The 11,325-nt window shown below is 38.1% G+C and overlaps 2 protein-coding genes across 3 annotated transcripts; one reads left to right on the top strand and one right to left on the bottom strand.

Annotated features, from left to right (window-relative positions):
* Positions 1–87: 87 nt before the first annotated feature.
* gstz1 (glutathione S-transferase zeta 1) lies at positions 88–3,987 on the top strand. 2 transcript variants are annotated; one of them, XM_026229501.1, is made up of 9 exons: positions 88–259; positions 581–632; positions 731–798; positions 887–967; positions 1,046–1,171; positions 1,420–1,495; positions 3,190–3,242; positions 3,690–3,739; positions 3,820–3,987. In XM_026229501.1, exons 1-9 carry the CDS (start codon positions 170–172, stop codon positions 3,944–3,946), a joined length of 723 nt encoding a protein of 240 aa, XP_026085286.1. In that variant the 5' UTR covers positions 88–169; the 3' UTR covers positions 3,947–3,987. The 2 variants fall into 2 exon arrangements, with proteins under 2 accessions (XP_026085286.1, XP_026085287.1); XM_026229502.1 differs by lacking the exon at positions 88–259 and adding an exon at positions 346–501.
* Positions 3,988–6,823: 2,836 nt separating this feature from the next.
* Positions 6,824–10,289, bottom strand: LOC113060522 (protein TMED8-like). The gene is made up of 7 exons (XM_026229498.1): positions 10,146–10,289; positions 9,842–9,888; positions 9,632–9,740; positions 9,450–9,540; positions 9,280–9,358; positions 8,583–8,873; positions 6,824–8,252 (listed from the first exon to the last, which is right to left on the bottom strand). The coding sequence occupies exons 3-7, from the start codon at positions 9,736–9,738 to the stop codon at positions 8,035–8,037; spliced, it is 786 nt and encodes a 261-aa protein (XP_026085283.1). The 5' UTR covers positions 9,739–9,740; positions 9,842–9,888; positions 10,146–10,289; the 3' UTR covers positions 6,824–8,034.
* Positions 10,290–11,325: the final 1,036 nt, after the last annotated feature.

Genomic DNA, 11,325 nt, shown 5'->3' with positions numbered 1-11,325 from the left:
TTAACATTAATAATACCCAATATTGGTACAAACATTATTATTCCCAGCAAGCTTTTATTCCAAAACGAACACATTTCAACCTTCTCGCGAATCGGTTCGACTGAATCCTCAACGAGATTCGGTTCACAAGAAGTTCTCTCTAGTAAACCGATCATTACTGCTACAGTGTATGTTGTGTATAAATCCATCTCGAACGAATTCCATTCTTTTCGGGAACCGACGGTCTAATATGAGTGCATCAGCTGCACGTTTAATCAAGGTAAATACATAAACCCTGTACATCCATACACTGCAGCTGAGAGATGACAGGCATCTAAACGCACACACAAACGAAATCATTTCCCGATGTGTGTCCACTGAAGTTGCTTAGTCACGAGAAACCCAGCCAGGAGGAGGATTTTCGGTGGTACATCTCATTGGTTGACTAAGTAGTGGGTTTTTCTTGTAAAGTCTCTGTAGAAACTGAACTGCTATATGCATGCTATGGCGACACAAGCGAAGGTTAAATATGTTGTTTCTTATCTTAAACGAAGTTATTGTTTGTAATGCATTATTTGACTGTTATATTGTCATGTTCTAGCCTGTTCTTTATGGATATTATAGAAGTTCATGCTCTTGGAGAGTCCGGATAGGTTAGTCTTGAATACATCCATCATCTATCTCTCTCAAGCATGTAAAATGTCATGTTTTTATTTTCTAATGTAATTTAAACGTGTTTTAATATTTGCAGCGTTTGCATTGAAAGGGATTGAATATGAGCAAAAGGCAGTAAATCTCATCAAGGACGGCGGGCAACAGGTAACGTTATATATTTGCAGAAATCTCTGCACTAGCCGTGTCTATAACATTCCATGTTAACTCAAATAATTATCTTTTTTTTCACAAGCTTACAGATCAATTTAAGGCAATAAACCCAATGCAGCAAGTGCCTGCAGTCACCATTGATGGCATCACCCTGTCTCAGTCGGTAAGAACATGCATTCTGCTTTGTGGCCCACATAAAGAAATTATTTCTATGTTTACATAGTTTTGTTATTTACCACAGTTGGCCATCATCCAGTACATTGAGGAGACTCGTCCAGAGCCCCGCCTCCTGCCTGCAGACCCAAAGCAGAGGGGTCAGGTCCGCATCATCTGTGACATCATCGCGTCTGGGATCCAGCCCCTCCAGGTTTGACATGAAAGTGTGTTTATAGTTGCACAAAGTAACAATTTCAACCATAAAGAAGTTGTTTGAATGGTTTTAGGTGGGACTGTAGACTCAAGTCTCTATAATGTTTTCATAAGTATCAGGCTTTCATCTGCAACTTAAACATTTGTCTTTTACAAGCAAGTATTTAGCATCAGTGCTTTATTTAAGGAATATCAATCAAGCATTACATTAAAGACCCCATTATTTCCAATAATGCTGTTTTTCAGAATCTGTATGTGCTTCAGAAAATTGGAGCAGAGAAGGTACAGTGGGCTCAGCATTTCATCAACCGAGGATTTGAGGGTTCGTTTTTCCCATTAAGTTTTTCTTTCAGTGTAGTTACATCTCATGGTCATTTAAACCATCGCATCAGTTTAATTTTTATCTTTGCTGCAGTAACAGTCTCGACCACTGATCAATAATATAAAACTGGATTTCTCATGACGTCATTAAAGTGAAGCCGCCGCACCGCCTTATTGCTAATCCCTAGTTGTGCGTTAACGTTCTATTGAATAAATATGAAATTGTATGATTTTAATAAGAAAACGTGACCTAACATGTTGGCATTTATAAATCTGAAATATCTTTCATAGAATTTCCCCTACTTATTAAAAAGCTACGTTCATTACAGTAACGAATATTATGAACATGATAAAAATCTGATGGGCACGACCTCAACATTTAAAATAATCGACAAAGTGCACATTCTGAAATCATTTAATTTATTTAGAGAAATAAATTGACTATATACTGTACAGTGCAGAGATAGTAAGTTAAGCTTTTCATTTCAATATGGCGCAATATTAACAACATAATTGTATTATTCGCTGTAATATATTCAAATCCATTTCTGATACTAATACTTTCATGTTTAATAATTCCTGAATAAATATGCTCATAAAGAAATAGGCTATATTTTGTATTTGATCAGTCATCTGTGTTGTCAGTTCACAGACACACCTACCTAAACAATTAAAATATATTGATTATCCTGCCCCAAAAGACCGTAAGCACTGCAGATAACACCTGAAGTAAAAATGTATTTACATACACATGACATAACAACTTATCCCGTTTGACAGATTAGCTTCAAATCGAGTTATTTTAGGTCAGCGGTTTAAATGTGACTCAATGGCTCAACACGATGAGTGATCCAGTCATATATAGATCAGTGGTCTCAACACATTTTCCTGCAAATATTGTAACTTCATAGTAGTGTTCGACAGATGTATTGCCATGGCCGATATATCGGCCGATATTTAGCATTTTTCAAATATCGGCTATAGTTTTTCTGTTTGGCCGATGTGTTCAAGGCGGGACTTTTATTTTGACAGCGCTGAGAAAGTTAACGCCTGAGCGCACACAGTACTCACACTCTCTCTCTTGTTCGTCGTCATAGTAAACAGTTCTGTCTAATACGAATAGAAGTCTATCTAATAATCTTGTGAAGTGTGTATGTGTATCCAGCATGATCGTGTGTTCTCTGCGTGATTGTCTCTGTGTGTGAACTGAATGCTTTAAACTATAAACTCGTGATTTTAAATCATGCTGCACTTTATGCATTTGGCCTCTGTCATATTCATGTCATTTTCACTGTGTGCTGTATGTAAAATGAGGGTTACCCTGGCTTTATTTGAAAATTATGTTTCCTAATGCACACAAACTTCCCAGAATACTGAGCGCCCTTTTGGTTACAGTGTTTACTTTCTTTTTAATTATATTTTTATTAAATAATTATTTATTTGTGAAAAATACTTTCATCTAAAGTATAAGCATGTTTCTTTTACACATTTATTTTTGAATCCGTTGTCAAATGATTTCAAATTTCTTAAATATTAAATACAATAATTGTAAAAAATTATATCGGTTTTATATCGGTTATCGGCCCCCTGGTTTTCAAGATATCGGCAGTCAAAAAACACATATCTGTCGACCACTACTTCATAGCTGATTGCTTTAATTGTGTAATTGACTTTTATCGCATGTGTAATTTGAAGCCTTAGAGCCTATTCTGAAGCAGACGGCAGGGAAATACTGTGTTGGCGATGAGGTAATAACCCTAATGTACCTTATCAAATAAATCAAATATGAATTTAATTAGCAGTATGTGATCTACACTACTGTTCAAAATATTGCTTTGTTTAATGCTTTTGAAAGAAGTCTCTTATGCTCACTACATATAGAGTAGAAAAATAGTTAAAATGGTAATATTGTGAAAAAAAAAGTTTGTATATATATTTGATATATATTTATATTTGAAATTTGAATTTATATTAAAATATAATTCATTCTTGTTTGAAATTACATTCATCAAAAAGAACAGCATTTCTTTAAACAGAAATATTATGTGACATTTAAATCCCTTTACTGTCATTTCTGAGCAATTTAATGCATCCTTGCTGAATAAAATATTAATTTATTAAAAGGTTTTGAACAGTAGTTTTTAATAATTCTAAATTCAGTTTTAACATGCTTTGAAACATTGCTACGCTTCTAGATATCCATGGCAGATATTTGTCTTGTGCCTCAAGTCTACAACGCTGAAAGGTACAACATGTCTCATTAGAGCTGAAATTAATGTTTATGCAATGCAAAATGCTATAATGTAGACTCTACTCTCTGCAAAGGTTCAAGGTGGATATGTCCCAGTTCCCTACCATCAGAAGGTTAAACCAGACCTTAATTGAGATTGATGCTTTCAAAGCCAGTCATCCATCCTGTCAGCCTGATACTCCTGATGATTTGAAGGCATAATCTGAATGATTAAAACAATCAATAAAACATTTTGATAATCAGTTGTGTGAGATGCTTCGTTAATAAGTTAAGACAGTTCAGTTTCTTTGTAGCAAAGTAGAACATTTGTTTGTTTGTGTTTGGTACAAAGTACTATGCTTTGTTGAAAAGACTGCATGTGCACAAGTGATGAGCTGTACTGTACATTCCAGTGACTTCAAGGAAAATGTGTGAAAGTGGACAAAAAATACAAACGTGAAAACGTGTAAAATACATGGAATATAAGAGAAAACATTTATTGCACAAAAATACATAGAGTCTGTGAATGTATTAACAAATCTGATCTACATGTGTGAGAGAGAAGGCTTTGCTTGCTTTTAAGGAACTCAATATGAAACAGCTGTTCATGCTAAAACTGAAAAAAAAAAAAAAAAGCACGTATTCACCTGAAATCAGTGTCATTAATCAACATGTTTCTCCTGGGGCAATAAGGACGGAAATGCTCACATACTTCCGTAGCCAAGACATTTTTACCCTGAGAAATACTCAACAAACAAACCGCCTTACATGTTTTGCTTAGGTGGAACCTGATACAAGTAAAACAATAATATCAGGTCATCTAGTGAAGTTACTTAAATGAAAGAGCCCACCGTGTAATTATACATATATATCCTAACTACAGGTGCTGGTCATATAATTAGAAAATCATCAAAAAGTTTGTTTATTTCACTAATTCCATTCAAAAAGTGAAACTTGTATATTATGTTTATTCATTATACACACACAATAAATGTCAAATGTTTATTTCTATTAATTTTTGATTATTATAACTGACAACTAAAGAAAATCCCAAATTCAGTATCTCAGAAAATGTGAATATTGTGAAAAGGTTTAATATTGAAGACACCTGGTTCCACACTCTAATCAGCTAATTAACTCAAAACACCTGAAAGCCTTTAAATGGTCTCTCAGTCTAGTTCTGTAGGCTACACAATCACGGGGGAGACTGCTGCCTTTACAGTTGTCCAAAAGGCGACAATTGACACCTTGCACGAGGAGGGCAAGACACAAAAGGTCATTGCAAAAGAGGCTGGCTGTTCAAATATGTTAATACACATTAATAGAGAGGCGAAGGGGAAGGAAAAGATGTGGTAGAAAAAAAGTGTACAAGCAATAGGGATAACTGCACCCTGGAGAGGATTGTGAAACAAGACCCAATCAAAAATGTGGGGGAGCTAGCCAACTGGAGTCAGTGCTTCAAGAACCACTACACACAGATGTATGCAAGACATGGGCTTTCCTTGTGTCAATCCACTCTTGAACAACAGGCAGCGTCAGAAGCGTCTCACTTCAAACAGGACTGGACTGCTGATGAGTGGTCCAAAGTTATGTTCTCTGATGAAAGCAAATTTTGCATTTCCATTAGATATCAGGCTCCCACAGTCTGGATTAAGAGAGGAGAGGAACACAATCCTCGTTGCTTGAGGTCCAGTGTAAAGTTTCCACAGTCAGTGATGGTTTGGGGTGCTGTGTCATCTGCTGGTGTTGGTCCACTGTGTTTTCTGAGGTCCAAGGTCAACACAGCCGTATACCAGGAAGTTTTAGAGCACTTCATGCTTCCTAATGCTGACCAACTTTATGGAGATGCAAATTTAATTTTCCAACAGGACTTGGCACCTGCACACAGTGCCAAAGCTTCCAGTACCTGGTTTAAGGACCATGGTATCCCTGTTCTAAATTGGCCAGCAAACTCGCCTGACCTTAACCCCATAGAAAATCTACAGGGTATTGTGAAGAGGAAGATGTGATATGTCAGACCCAACAATGCAGAAGAGCTGAAGGTCACTATCAGAGCAACTTGTGCTCTCATAACACCTGAGCAGTGCCACAGACTGATCGACTCCATGACACGCCACATTACTGCAGTAATTCAGGCAAAAGGAGCCCCAACTAAGTACTGAGTGCTGTACATGCTCTTACTTTTCATGTTCATACTTTTCATTTTCATACTTTTTAGTTGGCCAATATTTCTAAAAATCCTTTCTTAATAATAATCTTAAGTTATATTCTAAGTTATATATAAAAGTTTTCACCCCCCAGCTCATAATGCATCTTGTTTCCTTCTGGAGCATCAGTGAATGTTTGAATCTTTTTAAATAATTGTGTTTGAGTCCCTCAAATGTCCTCAGTCTGAAAAGATGTATCTCAGAATCATACAGTCACTGCTGGAAAGGGTTCAAATATGCAAAGATGCTGGAAAACTGAAGAATCTGCAGGAGCTTAAAGATTTTTCTGAAGAACGCTGCTCAGTTTAACTGTTCAGAACAAACAAGGGACTCATGCACAACCCTCACAAAACAGAAAGACGAGGACGAGGAAAGGTCGAGGATCATCAGGTAACAGAACACAGCACTAAGAACCAAGGGTTCCCAAACTTTTGAGTGGGGTTATTTTAATCATTTCAGCATTTATTTTGTCTTGTGGACTAAATGTTAATATATTTTATGTACAATATCTTACTCAGGACAGCACTAAATAAAATATAACATGCATTCAGTATGATCTCTCTTATTTTTTGAAAATTACTCGCATTTTCACGGAACCTGCAAAGGTGCCCAAACTTTCGATCCCCACTGTATATATATATGTATGTACTGTATAATGTGGTCTTTTTTTCAAACAGCGCCCTCTGTCGAAAATAAGAAACAATTACACTTCTGATTCATCTGTACCTCAATACATTGACATCTGTTTAAAGGTAAATGGAGCTTGTGATCATCCAATGAAAACCAGCTGAGAAAGCACTTTTTCTGGTTATTCTCAGAAGAAGTGCAGACCCACATTTTACAGGAAGCAAGGAACCATAAAGCTGGAAATGAAACAGGCAGCAACTGCACACCGATTTCACTCTTAATGTTTATTGTGGAAAACAAACAGAAATGAAACAAACGCAAACCAGGGATGACAAACACATATCCTATGCATATACAAACAAGACACAGAGGAGGAGGACAAGCAGAAACACACATGGGCAGAACGGTGTACCTCAGCAGCACAATGCAACCGTCTCTCCAGACATGCAAATAATTGAGGTACAGAAAGAAACTCATACGGTGCACATTCACAGCATGATTTGGTTTTCATATAATCAAGAAGAGTTATCTGAAGGAAACAAAATACTATACTAAAACCCCTGCTGGCAGCACTTAGTGTGGCATATTGCACGTCTTACAAGCAAAACAAATCATAAAACCTTCGCTAGAAGTCATTCTGGTCAAGATGCATCAGCCAAGAACATAAATGGAAATAAAACCTCTTCAACTGGCCTTCAGCATTATGTCTTATACTGATGCCAAACACCCCTAAATCATGCCAAACAAGAGCCTGGGACAAGCAAATATTGAATCAGTTATGTGACAAATGAGCCTTTGTGGCAGGAAATGGTTTAACGTTGTAAACAAGCTAGCTTTGACAATTCCCACGAGTAGTAACCCAGGTGACTGAAGTGACAGTCATCTCAGTACTGTTATACGACTGCCATAAAAACATATCTAAACTAGCTGTGGCTTCCAGTGTCTTATGGCGGAGAAAACAAACCCAGTATGTTAGAAATAGTGTGTGTGGGACCTCAGAGGCCATTCCATGCGCTGCTCAATGCATTAAAACAACAACCAAACAAACAGAAAACACTCCTATATCATTCCCTGAATCAACAGTGGCGTCTGCCACATCACGGACATTGATTCCTTGCTTTGAATTGTGTCGACCCGCTTCACCACCCATATCTGTTCCCTGATTACTCCGTAGTCCCTGATATACGATGCCACAGTTCGCTTGTGGTGTCAGACAACACACTTAGGAAACATGGAGCATTTATATGAAACATAACATCTTGCACACAACATCTAAAGCCACATAAAACACATTGCACGTATCATGAGCCTCATGATCCCCAATCATTTTGAATACATGTCTTTTTTTTGATCTATGAGAGGGCTTGGATAAAATGAAAAGCACAGATCAACAAAAGCAAGAATTATACAGTGATTTAATACATCGGATCAAAACCAGTATCACTGAAACCTTCGGTTTAAATATGCCCTTGATTCTCAGGCACTGTAGTACACTCTGTAGTACAGAGTCTTGTTCCTCCACAGCGAGTACGAGTTGTCGAACTTCAGCTGGTACGTCCCTTCTCCTGGAAACTCGTGGCTCCCGCTCTGAACCGCCAGATGACTGTCCTGACGGTACACGGGCAGGATCTCGCCCAAGTTCGAGTTGGCAACTGATTTAGAGCCCTTCTCAACATCTCCAGGAACCGGGGGGACTGTTTGACAAAGCAATTGTCCAAATATCACTCAAAGTATACTGGTTAAAAAAATAATAATAAAGGTGTAGCCAGAATGCACTGTAAGTGGCTTTGGATAAAGGCATCTGCTAAATGTTAATGGATGCATTTTATATGCATCTCCCAATTATAAAGCTTCGTACAAAACAACAACAACAACAAAAAAAAAGTTTCAAAACATTTAATAAGACACTGAACCATTTCAAATAAGCACATTTCACCCTTGCCTCCCAAATACTAAAACTGAAGGCGACTGTGTGGAACGTCTGAACAAAAGCAGGAAACACATGACAGGAAGTACTCCCTCACCTTCCAGGTCATCGTCTTCATCCTCATCGTCACTGGATTCGCTAATGTGGACCGTAATGGCCCGGCTGGTGACCGGTGACCAGTCGAAGTAAACCCCAAAACCGATGTCGTAGCCATCGGTGGCGAACTCCCAGCACACGTGCTTGGCCTCGGGGACGGTGGGCACGTGGACGCTCATCGTGTCGCCGCGGTACACCGTCACCACGCAGTCCTTCTCCTGACGCAGCTTGGTCTTCAGCTCCTTCAGAGCCGCGGAGGTCCACGTGGACGCTGCTTTCATCGGAGGAAGAGCTGCAGAGACATACACGACTGCTCGAGTGATATTCTCTCATTTCACACGCGGATTGATTAGAAACGTCGGAGAATATCTGGCATTGCAATAACTTTTACAGCAGCTTTCATCGTGTTTTATGCAATCAGAGCCTAAACATCTGCTAAATAAAACAACTTCTGAACTACATACTACAGAACTTGGCCTACAGTATATAATGTACACTGCATGCTGATTTTGAAAGTCATGTGACTTGCCCTATAGTGACTTGAAAGAAAACACACACAAGTTTGTTCCGCTAAAACATATTATATATATAACATCCTTCTTTTGTTCCGACAGCTCTGTTCTCGAGGGGCAATGATGAAAGATGATGAGAAGGTTACCTGAGATGAGCTTCACCTCTCTAATGGGGGCTTTACGAACCTTTTTTCTCCCCGGGGTGTGAAGTACTGCTCTCCTGCGAGTCGCCCGCTTCTGTCGTCCCCAGAGATGCGCTGGGCTCCTATTGACAACATCACAATACAGACAGACAGACTGACAGTCAAGCACAGAACTACCGCTCTCTTATTCACATGTATCTGAACTCACTGTACCTCCGGAGACGGAGCGGATTCGCTGTTACCATCCATGTTAGCTTGGCTGTCCGGTTGGATTACTGTCCGGGAAAGGTCTGTGCTCTGAAGTCTTCAGAATGAAAATGGGAAGGGTGAGGTTTACATACATGCCTCTGGAATCTGAAACAACCATCATGGAGCTGCGATAAACCTGCACAAACCTGTTTAAAGGGTTAGCTTCACAGTGTTTTGAGGTTACACCAGGGAAAGACGAGACGGACAGGGATGACAGTCTGGACTGAAGCTCTGAGGTCTCTAGTTTCTCCATCTCTACAGCCGCAAACACAAGAGACACAGAAACCATCATCACATCCATCACGATCTGATCAGAGATTGAGTACAGATGCAGTTCAGCAGCTGAAGACTCTCACCTGACTCAGAGAAGTGGCTTTCAATCAACCTCGGTAAAAACAAACACCTGCAGGAAGAAATAAAACAAACCATACTTTCTTCTAATATTAAATATAAATAAGGCTGTTGGCCTCAATTTGTGTGCGCATTCGTCGTTAACTGACACGTGAAGCTCATACAAATCAGTTCTGACACGTCGAGTAACTAAAGTGTGAAATTCACCATCAAACCAGCAATCTCAGCAGAGAAAGACATCTGCATTCAACCCGTCAAACCCACACGCACTGTCCTGTTTTATAATATAATGTACACACAGACACGTACCTGAGGCGAGCGTGTGATGCTGTAGATGCAACAGTTTCAACTGACAGATAACGTTTGACGCCCAGGAAGTCCGCTAACTTGTAAATACGTTTTCTGAAGAGGCAAGTCTTTTCTGAATGGCTGCCAGACACCGTACGACTACATAATAAAAGTCCCGAGGAATAACACCACTCGAAAACAGTTTGGGAAGAAGCTATTTCGGTTTCGGTTTATGGAAAAATAGAAAAATTAGGATAACTGTCAACAAAGACATGACTGTGAACTAATGCTGTTACAACAAATTAAGAAAGGTTTACACGCACAAGCACGCACGCACGCGCACACACGCGCACGCACGCACACAAACACACACACACACACACACACACAGATTAGGGTTTGGGGTGAAGACTGCAGTAATAATGCAGAAAATTCACATTTGCATCACAGGAATAACAAACTTAAAAAATATATATTGAAATAGTAAAATAAATTAAATAGAATATAATTAAATAGAATTAAAATAGAACTAAATTGTAATAATATTCACACTATTGCTGTTTTACTGTATACTTGATTAAATACATAAATGTACACATACAGTACTATTTAAATGTGTATTAAAATAAATTTTAAATTACAGATTAAAATAGGATTAAATTGTAATAATATTCACAATATTGCTGTTTTTACTGTATTTGTGATTAAAATATAATATAATAAATATATACATATAGTTCTACAGGACCTTTGTGTATGTTACATTATTTAAAAAATTATTAATTCATAGTATTCATCTGTCCTCCTTGATTTAATCTTTCCTGTCACTTCAGTATTTATACACATATTAAATTACTTTTCTTAAATAAAATGTATAGCAAAAAACATATTCCTTTATCATACATTTATTGTTCTTACATAAAGTATTTTGTATTGGTAGCATTACAATTTTTTTGAGACTGTTATAGCATTTTTGTTTATTAGCAGCATATATCCTGTGTATTTAAATGGCTTGGCACATTCACATGTACTGGGAAACATTTCGAAGTCATTTGGCCACGTGTGAAAAAATCTCCAGAGGATAAAACACAAATATAGCACTGGGGCAGCTCAAAGGGATCCAGCTGACATGCTAACTCTTCCCCTGAGTTTAATTACTTATTTTAGACTTCACTTTACAAACACCTGCACAAAACAGATG

The sequence above is a fragment of the Carassius auratus genome, chromosome 42 (genome assembly GCF_003368295.1).
Source record: "Carassius auratus strain Wakin chromosome 42, ASM336829v1, whole genome shotgun sequence".
In the NCBI taxonomy this organism is placed as follows: domain Eukaryota; kingdom Metazoa; phylum Chordata; class Actinopteri; order Cypriniformes; family Cyprinidae; genus Carassius; species Carassius auratus.
The sequence above is the reverse complement of the archived record's forward strand: the minus strand, read 5'-3'. Positions and strand labels throughout refer to the sequence as shown.